General features: G+C 42.1%; 1 protein-coding gene across 1 annotated transcript; it reads left to right on the top strand.

Moving 5' to 3' along the window:
• The first annotated feature begins 416 nt into the window (after window positions 1-416).
• Window positions 417-17770, top strand: FKBP9 (FKBP prolyl isomerase 9). The gene is made up of 10 exons (XM_084510498.1): window positions 417-733; window positions 4189-4334; window positions 4526-4715; window positions 5410-5555; window positions 6694-6883; window positions 9080-9225; window positions 10511-10697; window positions 12562-12707; window positions 14283-14446; window positions 16134-17770. The coding sequence occupies exons 1-10, from the start codon at window positions 477-479 to the stop codon at window positions 16314-16316; spliced, it is 1755 nt and encodes a 584-aa protein (XP_084366624.1). The 5' UTR covers window positions 417-476; the 3' UTR covers window positions 16317-17770.
• The last annotated feature ends 1128 nt before the right edge of the window (window positions 17771-18898 follow it).

Below are 18898 nucleotides of genomic sequence, written 5' to 3' on the forward strand. Positions count from 1 at the left end.
AGAGACATTTCTGTCAGAAAGAGCAGTTGGGCACTGGGACGGGTTGCCCAGGGAGGTGGTGGCGTCACCATCCCTGGGGGTGTTCAAGGAAAGGTTGGACGTGGTGCTTGGGGACATGGTTTAGCGGGTGACACTGGTGGTAGAGGTGCGGTTGGACCAGACGGTCCTGGCGGTCCTTCCCACCCTTCCCACTCCGACACGCCGTGAGGCGAGGGGCTCCCTCCGCCATTCCCCACGCCGCCACGTCGCACCGGGGCCACCGTCCCCACAGCGTGGCCGCCCCTCGGCTGCTCCTCCCCCGCCGCGGGTGCGAGCATTGTGGGGGAAAGGGGCCGGCGGCATCCACGTCTGCGAGGAGGAGAAAGAGGAGGAGGAGGAGGAGGAGGAGGAGGAGGAGGAGGAGGAGGAGCGGAGCCTTCCCCTGGCGGCCGTGTGCGCGCTGTGCCCCGCTTCCCCCCCACCCCTCGCCGCCCTCCATGGCGGGGCCGGCGGCGCGGCGGGGCCCGGGCTGCGGCTCGCTGCTGCTGCTGCTGCCGGCGCTGCTGGTGAGCTGGGCGGCCTGCCAGGCTCCGCCGGTGCCCGGCGCCGCCGCCGAGCCGCCCTGGGACGGGGCCGATGTCAGCGTTGAGCGGCGCTTCGTGCCCGAGCGCTGCCCGCGGGCGGTGCGGCGGGGGGACTTCGTGCGCTACCACTACCTGGGCGCCTTCCCCGACGGCACCCGCTTCGACTCCAGGTGCGAGGGGCGCCGGGGACGGGACGGAGCCGGGGACGGGGACGGGAACAAGCGAGGCAGGTGTCCGAGGGGCGGCTGGGGCCGGAGAGACGGGCCCGAGCCACCAGGCAGCGGGGCGGGGAGCCCCGGAGGTCGCCACCGTGGTGGTGTCGAGGCTTGTTGCTGCTGGAGGGAAGGAGACCGCCGGGGGGTCCGGGCAGGATGGAGAACAGGAGACTGCATCCTGACACCGAGATACCGAGCCCAGCGCTGTCCTGCCTCGTGCCTTTTGCTGCGACCCGTCACGGAGCCACTGCATGCAGCGATACCTGCCCGCTTCCTACTGCCACGTCCCGTCACCGAACGCCTTCGTGCAGCGCCATCCTGCCCCTTTCCTGCTGCTACGTCCTGTAATGGAGCTGCCCGCTTCCTTCCACGCCTCCCCTGTGGCCTTTCGAGGCTCAAACCTACCACACTGCAACAAACGAGGAGTCTTTACCCGAAATGAAAGAGTCCTTCAGCAGTTCTTACTAAGGAGTAGTTGTCTATGTTGCCTGTAAATGAGCGTGACCCGTCTGCAGTGGAATGTCCTGCTGCCTTCCTCCTGTTATTTTGGGGTCAGGAAGCCCAAACAGTGGGATCGGGAGATTGTGAGGGATGCTGGCACTGCTCACTGCTTGTTTGTTTTCTCGTTCACTGCCGCTGATCAAAGTGTTGCTTGCGAAGGGAAAGCAAACTAGATTTTCCGTAATCCTGATAATCTTTCATGCACTGCAAGGGAAATCTCCAGTCTTAGGGAAATAGCTGTCCACAGAGTAAAGCCAGCGCTTCCCTTTGGGCTGGCCCAGCTGCGGCGTGCCGGTAGCACCACTTCAGCAGCGCAGCTCCACACCAAGAGCAGGGCACCGTGGCTGGTGGCTCCGCTGGCATTGGTGCTGTCCCAGGGAAGAAGCCCGGTAAGGACAGAGCACTCCTTGGCAGCCCACAGTCTTGGAAAATGAGCCTTGGGTGCAGAACGGAGGAGGCAGAAAGGCAGCGTGCTCACTGCTCATTTAAAAAATATGTGACAGTCTGGAAACCGGCCCCGTGTGCAGAAATGTGTTTCTGATTTGTACAAGCGTGCACTGAGCCACCCTCACTGGTGTGCTGAGTTGTGCCAGCAAAGTTCTGCACTGGGGCAGGACACCTGACGGGGCTTGGGTTTAATTCTGCACCCCTGGTAATTAGGCTGTGAATTATTTGGGTAGGGAATGGGCTGTGCAGAGCTGTACGTTTGTCACTTCGGGTCCTCTAAATGTCAGTGCTGCCAACTAGATGATAACGATGGCAGTCCAATCTAACCTGAGTACTTGCATGGCCATCTTCGTTTCAAAAGGCTGTAAAAATCAGCTGTGGCCAGCTTGTAACTTTTTTCCTAGATGGCAGCTCATGTTGACAGACGTTTTTGTTATTCTGTACCTACGGGACTCTTTTTGGACTGATGACAGTGGTCTGTTGTTTTAGGAGCTACTGGAAAATTTGGAGTTCTTGTGTTCTGGAGGTCAACTGAAGGAATCTTTTGGAATATTTGTCTTAAATTCTTTATCACTTACAGCATACAAGTTAAAGATGTTCAATTTATACCTGAAATCAGCCTATTAGAAAACCCATTTTTTACCAGTTGTATTTGTTACTTGCTTTTTAAGTTTATGAAGGTGCTTCCCAGCATCAGTGTAGTTGAACACTGCTGTGAAACTGGCCTTGAAAATACTTCAGGCATTGAAGTGAGGGCAGGTTTACTCTGTTTCTTCTTCGACTGCTGAAAGTGTTCTTGAGGCTTAAACTTTCCTTTCTCTACAGGTAGTTCCAAGCAGAAAGTAGTAATGCTGCTCTTCTTGTTAACGGGCTGCTTACAAAGTCTTACTGATCACAGCTGTTTCACGTAATTAACTAACGTCCTTCTTCATTAATTTCTTTTTATCAGTGTGTATTTTTTTATTTCCATAGCCACAAAATCATTTGAATTTCGAAGTCTGAATCTTATTGCCTATGCATCTGCTGTTAATGTGGTAAATTCTGCTAATAGGAACGAACTGTGCTCAGCTTTAAGGAATCTGCAAAGTCAGTTGGTCAAAGCCTCAGGGTCCATTCACTGCTTTGTTCAGTTCTATGCTTAGCATCAACAATTTTTTAAAATTTAGGTTTATTTTTAGAGAAAAAAAAGAGTACTTTTTTGTTTTATGATCATCCCAGACGTAGTGCCAAGCTTTGTCAATTGCTACAAAATTCCACTTTTGAGGGTTTTGTAGAATGTTATTAATCTTAACATCTTGATTATGTTTTTATATGCACAGCAGAATTTTTCAGCAGCTTATTTAAATATTTTCCATCCTTGCCTGGGGGCGGGAATACTGGTGCAACAGAAAGTGACTGCTGTGTATAGAGGGTTGTCTATTTTAAGGAAAATGTTTTCCAGAAGAAAATCATAGAGTAAACAGAGAGATCCCTCAGTGAAATATTTGAGGGATTTGGAGGCTCTGGGACTGTTAGGAGGCTCAGTGTGTTGTGGAAATGATGTGCACAGTCTTGGAAGTAAAGTTTGACATCATTTCCCTAGTGATATCTAGCCACTGGCTGCTTTCCAGAGTGTTTCAGCAGGCAGAGGCAGAAGCCTTTTCTTTTTTTTTTCTTCAGTGTTGCCTTTTATCAGAAAAAAGTCCTTTACATTGTAACAAGAATTTGAGAAAGTGGAAGCAGTGAAAGCTTAGAAATAGGCAGCTTCTGAAATGCATCCTGACTTATGTTTATACATTTTTCTGGGCAATGAGTAGCAGCAGTAACTCAGGTACAGCAGAGCGGGGTCATTGTGTGGCTTGAGGCAGTCAGAGGAACCGCTTATGCCAACGCTGGTGTTATGTTGTGTTAGCACTGCTGCTTTCAGTGCTCTGTAGAAAACTTTCATTAGCATTTACGAATGGTTTATTTTACCTTTCAAATGGGTTATCGAAGTAGAAGATTGTTTGATTGGATATGCTGGTTTTTGATCTGGCAAACCTGCTGTTTAAAGCACGCCTCTATTTTTTGGTGTTTAGCTAAGTCTTAGTGAAATGAGAGCTGGAAATGTAGAGGAGAAAGTAGTTAACCAGTTGGCAAATCTCATAGCTGTGACTCACAAAGGCACCTTTTCCCTTTCCTCTTCTTGCATAAATTAAGCGTAAATTAACCACGTGTAGTTAAGGGCTGTGGATGTCTGCAGGATGGATCCCTGTTGCGCACCACTACATCACATTTTGGGTATATGGTGGGCAGTGGACCGGAGGAGGGCTGGCTTGGAGTTTCAGAAACACTTGGATTCAACCATTCCCCTGGCAGCTGCCTTTGGATAGAGTTATGCTAACAGGGCAGGGAGGAGATGGAGTACAGTTAAGCTCTCAATAGCAGAAGCCATAAATCAATAAATGAGCCACTAACCTTTCTGCTTGCTTCTCCCTCCTTAGCTATGACAGGGGATCCACGTTCAACGTGTTTGTGGGGAAAGGCCAGCTCATTGCTGGGATGGACAAAGCCCTGGTTGGCATGTGCGTGAACGAGCGGCGGTTCGTGAAAATTCCCCCCAAGCTCGCCTATGGGAACGAAGGCGTGTGTAAGTACAGCACCAGGCACCTGAATAGCTCCTTGTGCGGGTGACTGATGGACATACAGAGGGTTATAAACACAAAAAGGATGGAGTCGTATCCCGTGAATTGCTTTAGGGAATACACAGATTGGTTCACTTATTGCTGATGTCCGATAGAGCAAAGGAAGCAAACTCCCTTGTGTTGTTTTGCTTTTCAGCTGGTGTGATACCCCCCAATGCCGTGCTCCATTTTGATGTGCTTCTGATCGATCTGTGGAATTCGGAGGACGAAGTGCAGGTTCAGACTTACTTCAAACCCGAGAAGTGCACTCGGACAGTGCAGGTGTCTGACTTCGTGCGATACCATTACAATGGGACATTCTTAGATGGGACCCTCTTTGATTCGAGGTGCGCAGCTGAGCTGTGTGTGTGCTTGTCTATTTTAGCAGGTGTCTGATTCACCTGAAACTGTCTTTTCCTCTCCCCTCTACAGTTATGGCAATTAGTGCTAATTGACCAGAAACAGACAATTTTCGGAGGAAATTAAAGCTAGCATCATATAAAAATCAGTAATTTATTCAGACATTATGAGACAGCAGTACTGACTCAAACCAATAAGTTATTTCTAGGTGGGTATTAGCAGCCCAGGTCTATTTTTTTAGTAGTATTTCATTCCCTGTATTTGTATTACTGTCTATAATTAGTCAGCTAATAGTTTTTGTAACCACTGCAGCGCAGCTATTCAATTCAGATACAAGCTTTATAAATTAAGCAGGCAGAGTTCTTAGAGACATTGAGCTATTAACACTTTAATATTGAGATATTAAGTTTATAGCCTGTGTATTTCATTGAAGTTCTGTGGAAAATAATGCTTTAATAACAGCTGCCATTATGTTTGTGAGTGATGTTATTAAAACCCATGTAAGGTTTCTGAAATAGCTAAGCACTCTGGAAAATGCTACTCAGCAAGACCTTGGCAAATCAATGAACCCATATGTTGGGAGCAGCAAGTTGTGACATATCTTGTGCATAGTATGTGACTTTTGAGGATTATTGTTGTTCCTGCCTATGGCTTTACATTGCTTTTTTTGCTTGTTTTTAGCCATAATCGGATGAGAACTTACGATACCTATGTGGGAATTGGATGGCTGATTCCTGGTATGGACCAGGGTCTCTTGGGAATGTGTGTGGGAGAGAAGCGCATCATCACAATACCACCTTTCCTGGCATATGGAGAAGAAGGAGATGGTAAAAATTACTCCTTTTTTATCCAGTACATCCAAATTCTAAAACAAACCTGACCCTTGTGTATTTTAAATTCTTGGGCAACATTACTGCCAATTTCAGACAAATGGACCAAGAGAGGAAAGAGATGTTACAACTACTGGAAAGAGAGGTTAAAAATGTATTATGGATGGGATGTGACTGATCATAAAATACCTTTTTAAAAATAATATGAGCACTAAGTTGCTTAGTTGACATATTGTTGAAAAAAAAAAAATGTAGTTTCATTCAGAGAGTATCACCTGTGGTTAATAATGTCTCCAAAAAGTGGAAGTCACGTGACTGTATAATTCTTCCAGTGACTGCCATGGAGACCTGAAAACTTATATATAAAATTTAGTTCTACTTTTGTTCCTTTTTTTGCAAAGAATGCCCCAGTAATGGCTACAAGATGGGTTAGTAGTCATATGAGACTGCCTTCAGGTCTCATATAGAGGTTCCCATGTTAAATGAGGGGGTAGTTACGTATAGTTTGGAATTCTTCCTTGCTTAAATTCTTGCTCTGCTCTAATGTTTAAGGATGTCTTGATTATGTACGAAGTTTCACATCCCTTCATTACCATTTATTGTGATAAATCCACAAAGCTTTGTTACCTACAGAGGTGGTTGTTTTAAAAATTTGACAAGTTCTTGAGCTCATTGGTTCTCAGACAAAGCAATCCATATGATAATTTGTGTGTCAATGGAGAAGTATTTCTTCACTAAGGTACTTAATTTACCCTTCTTCAGCTTCTATCATGTGGTCTCTGGTTTTGGACAGGATAGGAAGAGCAGATATACAACATTTGTATATTGATGGATGTTTTATGTACTTTAATGAATGTGTTGGTAAACTAAACCTTGCAGCTCAGGTGGACCTGGTGTACATTGACTAAGGTGGGCGTTACTGAAGAGGCTTGTTTTTGATGAGGTAATGGCATCACAATAGGCACAGAATGAAATAATTGAATGGGAGAATTAAATGACAAACCCACACGTAAAATAACTGACTAGAAAGAGATTACACTAATTTGTTTTTCTTTTAGTTTGTTCAGCAAAAATGTTTAAGCTTTTTTTAGAACATGGTCTGTTGTAACCAGCTTCTGCTCTGACACTCTTGTAGGTAAGGAGATCCCTGGCCAAGCTTCACTAGTCTTCGATGTGGTTTTGCTAGATCTCCATAACCCCAAGGACGGTATTACTATTGAGAACCAGCAGGTACCTGAATCTTGTGAGCGGAGAAGCCAAACAGGAGACTTCCTCCGATACCATTACAATGGCACACTTTTGGATGGCACGTTGTTTGATTCCAGGTAACCAAACTGTTCAGTACTGCAGATGCCATTTCTAGTTTGTCTTGTCTGTCTGGTTCATAATATACCTAAATATAATTCTTTGCTACTCCTTTTTTGTGAGTGGAGCTGGCGTCTTCTCTTAATAAAAAATTTACAAATCTTTTCAATACGGGAAGGAAGGTAAAGGCCTATTTTGTTTTTTGACAGTGTCAGAGTCGCCATCTAGGGGTCATGATCCACCCGATGAAGCTGTCTATGCTTTAGATGTGTGCTTGAATAGTCTTTGCCCCGTTGTTTATCTGCCAAATAGGTGAAACTACTGAAGGGACAGAACATAAATACGATTCCCATTTTACATCCTGAGAATTGTGGGTCACAATTCAGCAACAGGGTTTCTGTGATAAAGGAAGAAGGTTCACTGTCACTTCATATTCAAAGTGCTCTGGTACATTAGCGCCATGTGCAGAATTATATGAGGAATAATGCCATTGTAGCTTTCTGACATTTTTTTTTTTGCTTTTCAGTGAGAAATACTTTACTACACCTGCTTTCAGAAAAGCTGTTATGAGTAGCTAACAAGAATTGGAAATGAGACACTGTAAAATGTTTTGCAAACTAAACTCAAAGCAGATTGTTTCATACTTCTACAGCTGCTTGAAGGTCAGGATCAGTTTGCAAACATCAGCTGAATAGTATGCCATGTGTAAAACTTTCTGTGAGGAGGAGTCAGGGAATTGTATCTCAAATAATTGAACTGAGGTGCAGGAAGGTTCATGGTCAACCTTGATCTCCCCATTCAGTTGCCCAGCTTCGTGGGAGGGTAGAAAGCAGGAGGCCAGCCATCAGTGCAGATCTTAACTTACAGCTTATAAAAAATGTAAGTGAAGCACTTCTGGCTTATCCACAGTGCACCTGGACAGAATGTTTCTGTTTTTGAGAAGCAAATGGATGTTGTCTTTTCTGTTGTGATTAAAAAATTCTTGAAAGTGACACGGTTGTATTTATATTAGGGTTGTTGTCAGTAAACAGTAATAAATGCTTTGTGGACAGTAGCCTCTTCATCATCCTAAAGAGCTGACGGTTGTTATGAGGTTTATTCCTTAGAGTGTCATGTCCCGGCTTCCTGCAGAATTTCCAAGAAAGGCCCGTGTCTAACAAGCCTGTGAAGAAATAGAGCAGCTAACAATAGTTATTGAAAGCCTTGGAGCTGACCAAGAAAAAAAAATGTCACTACTACAGGGAGCATGCCAAAAGCACAGCTAATGGCTGGGGTCAAGAGCTCTAATAATCTTTTCTTTCATTTCTTTCTCTGCAATATTCAGCTGCAGAACAGATCCTGGGAAGCTCAGCCAGGGCTGTCTGGACTTAGACCAGTTCAGCAAGCCTCTGAATTAACTAAGGTTCAGTGCTGGTGTCATTCATTCCAAGAGCTACCTTGTAAAGATGAATTAAAACCTTACCTTGTAAAGATGAATTAAAACCTTTCTGCCTTCCTTTCTTTGTGCTGTACCTTCATGTAACATGCCTTGAAGAAAGGCAGAAGGCAGACACATCCTTCTAATAAACGTCATCTGTTGTTGTAGGCTTGTTTTATTCTTACCATAGGTGTTGAAGCAGATCCTTCAACCAACGTTTTAAGTGATTGACATGGTTAAGAAGGGAGGGATAGTGTTGATACTGGTTTGTAGTCATGACTCATTTTAATGATCTGCATCCCAGTAGAGCTTATTTATCCCACCTCCAGCTTGTAGCAGTTCAGCTACATAGCTGTGGTTGCAAAATGAGATAGGCGTCTCACAAAAATTAACCTAAACTATATCTAGGTGATAAGCACTTACTAAAATAGAGCTAGGGCAGGGGAAAATTTAAAGGAGAAAACTGATTTTGTCAGCTGCTTAAACTCAACAGAAATCATGCTGTAATAAAGTGCAGAAATAGGTGAGATTGTTTTGTCAGTATGAAGTAGAAATGCATTTGCAAATAAGCTGTTCCCTAGCAAGGGTCCAGAATTGGTTGGTAAATGATGCATATGCATCACGGACTGATGAAACGTGGTGGCCTAGATTCATCGAACATAGTGATTGCATTGTGTCTCTCTGGTGACAGTTAATGATCATGTGCTTGACCTTAACTGGTTTAGGAATTGTGTTGCAAGATTGCAAACTTCTGTACTTTCTGGAGCACCACTGCTAAAAAGAAAATATTTTTCCACAGCTACTCACGAAATCGTACATATGACACCTATGTCGGGAAGGGTTACGTGATCGCTGGGATGGATGAAGGTTTGCTAGGTGTGTGCACTGGTGAGAAGAGAAGAATAATAATTCCTCCTCATCTTGGGTATGGAGAAGAAGGAAGAGGTGAGGTTGACTTTTCATTCAAGACTCCAGCAATTAATGATGTTTCCTTTGCTGTTCAGTGCAGTTGTATGTAGTTAAAATACATAATGTATTTGCTCCACTTTTTTGGCATTTGAAAGGCCTATGAATTAGTTCATTATTTTGTGGGCACACAACTAACAGGATTATACCCAGAATGTGCAAAATTATTTTAATTAGCTAATAGGCAAGACAATAGGACTGCAGGACAGTTTCTCATGTAATTGGTGACCTGAAATCATTTGGATAATTAGTATTTCAGGCAGACTGGTACTTGATGACCTGAAATCATTTGGACAATCAGTGTTGCAGACGGACTGGTACTTGGATGCCAGGAACTCTGCGGTGTGGCATTCCTTCCTGTGTGTCTTAACAAGTGCTGTATGCTAAAGGAATTTATTGTGTTAAGTTTTCTTCCCCGTTCCTTCCACAGCCACAGGTTTTGTGGACTCCTAAGCCGCCTCTGTAAACAGTGGATGCATGTAACAGCAAAGTGTCTGTGTATGTATAACATACAATTAAAATTCCTTTGGGAAGACTCATTAATACCTAAAAAGATTGCAATGAGTGGTTGAAATACGGTAACACTTCTAGCCAATCACAGTTTTGTGGCTGGTGTTTCCAAAGGTACCTCCGGGGTTGTTATTTGGAAAAAGTGACTTAGAAGAGAAGCCTGTCTTCTGTGGATGCAAATTCTGTGCTGTTGATTTGGGAATTAAGACTTCTCTACCAACAAAACCCATTGCTGTATTTGGATGTGTCTGGCATTGCTGGTAATGCAATTGCACATTATCCTGGGAAGTGGGGGGAAGAAGTTGCTTGCTATCAGGACATATTAGGAACATGTAACTTTTAATACACAATGGCATTCGTTGAAGCACGAGAAGAGCTAAAGAATTCTGACAATCGATAATGAATTGGTACGTGAAACAAAAGCCAGTCATTTAGGGTGGTCACAGGAAATACATGCTTATTGCTTCATTTCTGCCTAATTCTCCAATTCAGAATAATGGAATTTTTTCCTCCACTATGGAACGGAGTGCATGTTCAATGCTTTTCCACTAGTTCTCTGTCCTACACTGGATGCAGCTTGCAGCAGTTCCATATAGCAGAGATGTAGTCCTTTAGTTCTGAAAAAGAAGAGCAAGATGATTCAGTAGAGGACATAGTGGGAATTTATATTCCTACTGGGTACAGTATGTGGTCATCGTAAGCCCTTTTGGGTACCATTTCTTTTTCTACTTGTCCTAATTTGCTTCCTGTTTAGGAAAGATTCCAGGATCTGCAGTGCTGGTCTTTGACATACACGTGGTTGACTTCCACAACCCCTCAGACTCGGTCAGCATTACTGTCAACTACAAACCTTCCAACTGCACTGTGTTGAGTAAGAAAGGAGATTACCTGAAGTATCACTACAACGCTTCACTCCTGGATGGTACTTTGCTAGACTCAACGTAAGTCTGTTATGTGTTAAAGAAAATGTCCCCTGCAGCTGTGAAGGCAGAATGAATAGCATGCAAAGCAGGCTGGAAGACAAAAAAAAAAAAACAAAAAAAAAAAACAGCATTTATTTAGAATGTGATTTTCTTTTTATGTCTGTCTGTCTGTCTAAGATGTGTAGTAGGAAGAGGAAAAGAAAGACCGCTTCTCTTAGAGAGAGAACCAGAAACAAAGAGGTTGTAGGAATGTGTTGGAAAAGAACATAAACAGTACAAGCAGAGTGATGAAACAGGTTGTCTGCGTGGCATTTTGTTCAAATGGGCTAATTCAGGAATCTGGGCAGTCATAACAGACTGACACACAGGGCCCTGTGAATGAACTAATTATGTTCAGTTTCATGGGTAGGATTTGCAGCCTGCTGATGCAGTGCTCCTGAGAGAGGTCTGAGAAGCACTCAGTGTGGTCTTGCTAAAGCCAGCTTGAGTGCGTTGTACAGTAAGTGGTCGCCATCAGGCAACCCACACATGGGCGCTGATTTCCCTGTCCTGTCCTGTTGCAATAAGTGGCAGCATGGAGAAATAATCAGGTTGGTTATGCCTGTGATGATAATGTTCTTCTTCCTCCTTTCTGTTGACAGTAGGTTTATGAGGAAGTCAGAGACTGCTCTGGTCTGTCTCATATCCAACTAAAGCAAATCCACAGCACTGATTGCTGCAGCTACAAGAATACTTTTGCTAGCTTGTTTTTCTGCTTTCATATTTTGCATAGCATTAGTCATCTAAATAATATTTTATTTATGGAATGGCAGTTGGAGAAAGCTATTTTTAAACAGGTTATAATTAATATAGGAAGCAGCTAGATTTTCACAGCGCACACAATAGCTTGCAGAACTGAAAAGCTGGCTTACGTTGAAGCACATGATGTTATGCTGTAGTCAGGTATGTATACAAGTAATGCGTTCAGCTTCAAAACACCTTTTATATGGCAGAAATGCTCAATTTTGTAGAAGGAACCAAGGGATACTGAGGCTGTCTTATCGAAAGCAGTTTAGAGAGCACCAAAGATAATGAATCCTGTACGTCTAATTTTCAGGCTGGTTTCCTATCCACTGAATTGTTTTCTTTGCAAATAATACTCTGTTGTACAGGCACGTCCTGCAGTGGTACAGCCAAGCCAAATAACCAATGACAGGAGGCTGACAGAAGAAAAGGTCCTGCTGTTGTGGTGCATACCACATACTGAGTCTTAACATAGCACTGTTCTTTTAGAGTCACAAATATGCTTAACTTCTGGATTTTTAACTTTTGATAATTTATAATTTTAGAAATGAGCTACCAGCAGCAAGGTATCATTCAAAAAATAACATGGTTAAGTAGCAGTGATATTCTTCCCAGCTGTCGTGATAATTCACTCATCATAGTGAATGATTAACATTAAAGGAATGGCTGATCCATGTGAATGCATCCAAATCCTCATAGGTTTGTAGTTCTGGGACATCTGGAGTTTTTAGATCTGCTAAAAATCCCAACTTGGTTGAGTTGAAAATACTTGAAATGCAAAAGCTCTTGTTTAGACATAAACTGCTTTGGGGATTTAATTGGCATGATTAATGATTCTAAGTGGATTTCATCCAAGTAACATATAATTAATACAAGATGACTTGTCAACAGTAGGGACACTTCTGTTTGGTGTTGTCTGTATCCTGCTACCTTGAGAACAACTTCAGGTAACTGCTTGGTAGAACATTGGGCATGAAGTTGATTCTGGTTGATTCTGGGCAATGACAGAACGCTAACTAGAACTGCTACTTATGTGGTAATTTTGAGCAACAGAAACTCTCTGTAGTATGTTGAGTTTGTTTTTTTTTTACTCTTTCAGACACAGTCTAGGCAAGACCTACAATATAGTCCTGGGATCTGGACAGGTGGTGGTGGGGATGGACATGGGCCTTCAAGATATGTGTGTCGGAGAACGACGCACCGTCGTTATTCCACCTCACCTTGGGTATGGGGAAGATGGAGTGGGTAAGTAAGTTCAGGAACTTGCTGCACATCCACTTAGCATCTCTGGAGCAGCTGACGTGCATGTATGCAGGTTGTGTTATTTGCTGTGCATTAGAATATAAGGCGAGGATCTCTTATCTGATTGAATATTATTTTTAGAGCTTGTTCATTTCATTATTTTAGACAGTCCTCCCATTCCCCAGTGCAATGAACATACTGTCTGTGTTGCATTTTAAGTCATATTACTGCTGTGGCCAGTGTAAAGACTTACCCAGTACAAAAGGGAACACATGCCCCAGTGATGCCATGTTGTCAAAGCGGAAAGCTCCAGGCACTCTGGTGTTGCAGAGGGATGTAAACACTGTTCTTGATAGTAGGGAATGGGGTGCTCACTCGTGGACACACAGTATGTTATGCAGGAAACAAAACTGAATGGAACGGTTCAGCACTAATGTGTTGGAAAATTCAGGGAACACTCAAAATTTATAAACTACATTTTTCTGTTTACCAGTGCAGTTGAAACCCCAGCAATAGTACATTCAAGACAGCTTGGGAATCCCTGTTTCAGAGTGTTGAAGCTTATCAATTTTTAATGACAAGGGTAACAGTAATTAAAAAGAACAATATAAAAGTGACAAGAACTTTCATATCCCAGTATATATAGTTGTTGTTGGCCTTCTGAGTTAAAGACTGGAGGGGAAGGAGTCTATCGTGAGATCACCAAAATCAATAAGCTCAGGTTTAATATGGAAATGGTTGCATAAGTTGTAAGCTTCAATACCCCCAGAGCAGTTTGTATTTGACAAAGACTGTCAGACATCACACATCAAATGTAATGGAGAATTAATTTGTGAAAAGAGATAAAAAGCAATTTCACTTGTACCTGGTTTCCAAAATAATTATGAAGAAAAATTATGAGCATTAGGAATATGCAGCATTTTACACCGTTGTACAAAAACACATGATTATAAATAATAAATTGAAAATCATCATAAAATGGGAAAAAACGTTATGTCAAAAAAAAACATTATGAATATACCAGTGATAGGTATTTGGGATCATACAACTTGCAGTTGATATCCATGGTGTGAAACATTACATGATTGTTATTGGTTTGGTATATACACACAAATCTGAAGACTTTGATTGTTTCTTTGCTGCTGGACAGAAGTTAGAGGTGACCTCTATTCAACTTTTTCAAGTATAAATTAAACTCCTTCTGTGGTTTCATTGAAGTAATATACCCAGCAGTTACAATACCGCTGAGTCTGTCAGTACCACGTGGATATACAGTGTATTGTCAAGATAAAGGAAAATTAATTAATTCACACAGTTTTTGCTTTACAAGTTAAAAAAAAAAAAAAAAGATGCAGTTTTATTATGAACTCTTCCTTTATGTTATGTTCACCTCTGCTGAAGGGAACAGAAAGGTTTGGTGGGCTTGGAATCCCAGGGCCTGGGGATCATAGTAGAGAAACAGCCATTGGAGCTGGAAGAGAAATATTATTTTGGACTTAAAGAAAATGTACTCTTCAATGTAAGAAAGGATAAATACAATAGAATCATAGAATTTCTCTTTGCCGTTTTTTGTGACAGAAGGAGAAGTGCCTGGTAGTGCCGTGTTAGTTTTTGATATTGAACTGCTGGAGCTGGTGTCTGGCTTGCCTGAAGGATACATGTTTGTATGGAACGGTGAAGTGTCTCCCAATCTGTTTGAAGAAATAGACCAGAATCACGATGGAGAGGTTCTTTTAGAGGAGGTAAGCTAAGTGAAAACACTTCCAGTGGTTTTCTCCTTATTGCCATCACCAAGGTAGTCAGGTATTGAAGAATTCAGTCTGTCTTTGCTTTGCTTCACTTGTCTTTTTTCACATGTTGGTGGTTGTCAAGGTAACAGGAAGCCAGAGTCTGTTAAAATACATTTAATTAGCATTAGAGAGAGAAGTGGAAAGAAAAAAATGCAAGAATGGCCATACTACTTAAGAGTATGTTTACTGTTGTGGTCTCCTGCTGTGGTCAACAGCAGATCTGCAGGGAACAGGCGTAAGAGGCAAAGTTATTGTTCAGTGATCCTTCACTGCATCAGCCTTCACAGGGTCTGCTGGTGGGAGGTTTATGGTGTATCCAGGAGCTTTCTGTTCCCTTCTGGAACCTCCACAGGTGGATTGTGTGCTGTGTGAACGAGTCCTTCCCCCTCCTTGCTTGTGCCACGAGTCTCTGGTGTAAGAATGCCACTGGGTGCCCTAATGGAAACTCACTTCCCTTTGCCACACCACCTTGCATTATATAAATCTCTGTGAGGTTTTCCTCTGTGTTTTCTCTTAACTGAGGAAGTCTCTCTCTATATATATTTAATTTTATTTTTTATTATTCTCTTCAGTCTTCTTTGTCGCATTTCTGTCTTTATGTTTTGTGTCCTTCCCTGTTGGAGCAGTGCTGCATGCAGCACTCGTGGCGCAGGCTGTGACCTGTGAAATAGCATGAGATGACTTTTCAGTATTTTAACAAACCGTTGGGGTTAAATCAAAACTTATTTCTCCTCTTCCTCGCATTCTCTTCCACCTTTTTATTTTCCTTCTTTCTCCATCTTCTCTCCCTTGTATTTATTTCCATTTCTGCCTTTGCAGCGGAGAAAATAGTTTATCAGTCCAGAGAACAAATGAGGTGGGATGTTGATATCCGTATAGCTAGTGAGGAGGGGAAGGAGGAGCCAGGGCGATGGGAGAGGGCGCTTGGCCTAAAAAGTGTAAATGAATGTGAAAAATATCTCTCATTGCTGAAGCTTATTTAAGAAGTAGCACCGTAGATTACAGCAGTTGGAAGAACTGTGTTTGATTGTGGGCTTTCTGTTTCTGGTAAGCCATCAGCATGACTTCTGTCAGACGTAGTCTAATCACCTTGAGTAACATCATCATACGTATCAGGAAAAGGATTTTTAGGGAAAACTAACTTTGCAATCTGGCAACCTTTTCATCCCTCGTCCCCCCATCAAAGTTATGGGAATTGAATGAAAGGCATAATGCCTGAAGCTACTTCAGCAAGTCTGATGGTATGCTGATGCTTCCAGTTGCATTCCTGTGTTTCATTTTTTTTTGTTGTGTGTTACTTCTTCTAAGACGCAGGTAGCGGCCTGTATTATGATGTGAATTTCTTGTATCAGCATGCAGAATTACCCTCCCTCTTTCCATATACATCTGATCCTAAGTCACTCAACTTATCTACCCTAAATTATGAAAAAAATATCACCCTAAATTACGAGAAATCAATTTTCTTATTATGGGTCCAGAACCCACTGGAATAAATGAGGAACGTCCTGTCGAGCTCCACATAGTGTGATTTAACCTCATGTGTCTGTGCTAATTAGCCTAAATTAAGTTGTAATAATTCTCTCTTCAGTTCTAAATGTCTGTTGCGTTGTGAGCTGATTTCTCCTTCTTTCCCTTGCAGTTTTCAGAATACATTCAAGCTCAAGTTGATTCCGGCAAAGGAAAACTAGCTCCTGGTTTTGATTTTGAAAAAATTGTTAAAAATATGTTCACCAATCAGGACCGAGATGGAAATGGTAAAGTTACTGCTGAAGAATTCAAGTTGAAAGACCAGGAGGCCAAAGAGGAACATGATGAACTGTAAAGCTATGAAGAGCAAAGAGCACTGAGCTGACCTACTCCTAGGATGCGTGTACTGGAAAGGGTTTAAGCAAGCATGTTTCTGAAAGGTTAGCACTCAGCCTGTGTGTGCCCATGCACATATGCTGGGTAGACTGTTAAAACAGGAAGAGATTTTCAGTTGGAATTGTCAGGTGTATTTAAAAATAAAAAGCAGTGGTAAGTGCCTTAAGACAGGATGCATGAACTGGTAGAGAGTGTACTGCCAGACACGGCATCATGAAGCATGTGGTCTGTTTTTGTACTAAAGATCAGAAGTCATCATTGAACACTACGCAGTCACTTGGATGGGTGGCAGGGAGAAAACTACAGAGTGCTTTTAAAAGAGTTTTAAGAAACCTTCTGTATCTGAAGTATTTCTGCAGCAGAACAAATCAGAAAATATCCCCCATGAAAATAACCTGTCAAAATTGTCAGCAGTTGATCCCAGTTCCTTTCAGAAGGCATGAGCACTCTTTCCAGTAATGGAAATTTTTGAGGAATATTTGCCAGCAGGAACCCTTGATTTACAAATAGCAGAATGTGTAAATGATAGCCATGCCATTGCAAAATTACCATAAGCTGTGAATTAAACAGGCCTGGAATTGTAACCATGTATGCGTTGGATTTTTACTTTATGAAATGAGTTTGCTACCATCTGTATATATTCAATTAGTAACCTTGACTCTTGCTGGCTTGTTAAAACAGTGTTTTTTTAGATCAGTGATTCCCAAACCTTTATAGTTGCTACCTTATTTATAGTTTTCTTAGACTTTACATATTAATATTACAGGGTCCAAATACTGTCATAAATACTGGATACAATTGATTTTACATTGGGCTTCTGTCTCCTATTTTGGGAATTGTTAGACTAAGGAGCTACTTGGAGTTTATGCAGCAAAGCAGTCTGGCATGGTGAACAAACAAAAAGACAGTGATAAAATCAAGAAGCAGACCCAGCTGTTTACACCTGCGAATGTTCTGGCATATCCCTCAATACAAAATGAGTCCTGGGAGTGCTGTTTCGATTACGTGAACTCTTGATAAAATCACCCATTAAATCTATAAATGTAGCAAGCTGTTTAATAGAAAAATATGCTAAATAGACATGTTTCTGTAAAGCTGTATGTTCCCCCCTCAGTACACTACATGTAAAGAGCACAAATGCGCATAGAGCAACACTGTCAAAGACAAGTAGAAAGGGAGTTGTGTTTCCTTATACGCTTTGTGTCTAGTTTCTTGCTTTCCTTCATCTGTACATGTGGGTTGTAAACTCCCTGAGATGCTCTTTAAAAACTGATACTTCAGCTGAGTGAAAACATTTTGTACTGGTTTTTAATACAGTTGTTATAGAAAATGCAGAAAACTATTTTTTGGGTTTGATACCATTAAGTGTTGGATAACTGATCTTTTTGTTAAATAAAATGTTGATCAATTACATTTTCTTCTTGGCATTTTGATGGGTGGGAAACAGAGTAGAAGCGTATACCCTTCATGCAGCATTTTTCTTGTGCACACAAGTCCTTTTATGTTCAAATCACTATTAACCTTTGAGAAAAAAATAAAACATTTTAAATTAAAATTATTTGATTCAAAACAATTGAAAATAATAAATCACAAGAAGAGTTTGGTTTTGTGCTTCACACAAGTGAAGTTAAATCAGTTCTTCATCCTTACAGGGACTTCCCTAAATTAACCATCCCGTACTGCCAGCATCACTTTTGAGAGCTGGGCAGGTGATCTTTCTCTAGGCTGGGGACTCTTGAGTTTCTCATCTAATGAAGTTGGCTTACATACATGAGGAACAACAACGCTTCATTCCTCAGGCTTGTGAAAGCAAATTCACTGCACTTTGTATCCAAGGTTTGATGTTTTCACTTCTATAGCTCCAGAACCACATGTATTGCACGTAAAATGCTGGAAGCCTGATCTGCGTTGGAACTAGCATCAGCCCTTAATACAACATGAAAACACTGTGGAAATCAGCGGATGGCAATGGAAATCCAAGTATTTATTACCTCCTTAGAAATGTTGACATCTTGTGAAAGCAGATTTCCTGGAAGACTTGAATAAAATGCTCCCCTTCATTTAAATCTGAAGTAGGCTGCTCACTTGTTGCTGTAGCTCAGATGTATTGCTTCTGCACATTTATGGAGCTGATGGGGCTGGAAGCAAGTTCTGATTGCTGCTAGAAGCAGTTCCCAACAATGTGGAAATAACCTCTCATTCTGTTCTCATACATACCCTAAACAGACAAGCATCTGTTCTGAGTGTGAAAAATTGTTTTACTGCAGAAAATCTTAGTGACTGGGTCTTTCTGCATTAGAGGATCATTGCAGATGCTTCCTTGGAGGTGATCTGAAGTGTTCCTAATGAACCAGGACAGCAGATCCGTCCAGCAGGGCAGACAGAGTATAAAGAGCAGCACTACACAGAAGTAGTCAGCTGGTAATCCCTAAAGTTGCTGCACTGGTTTTCTTCAGAAACACTCAGCAGTGATGGTGTAACAGGTCTGACTTCACTGCCTCTGGGTAGGGCAAATCTGAGGAGAGAAATTCTCATTCCATT

This window comes from Aythya ferina (genome assembly GCF_964211825.1).
Source record: "Aythya ferina genome assembly, chromosome: 2".
NCBI classification, from domain to species: Eukaryota; Metazoa; Chordata; class Aves; order Anseriformes; family Anatidae; genus Aythya; species Aythya ferina.

Bases quoted from the DNA above. Each gene is read 5' to 3' on its own strand.
- FKBP9 (XM_084510498.1), top strand. From the start codon at position 477: ATGGCGGGGCCGGCGGCGCGGCGGGGCCCGGGCTGCGGCTCGCTGCTG. The intron at 5,556-6,693 runs GTAAAAATTACT...ACACTCTTGTAG, and splicing joins ATATGGAGAAGAAGGAGATG to GTAAGGAGATCCCTGGCCAA. The intron at 10,698-12,561 runs GTAAGTCTGTTA...TTACTCTTTCAG, and splicing joins GGTACTTTGCTAGACTCAAC to ACACAGTCTAGGCAAGACCT.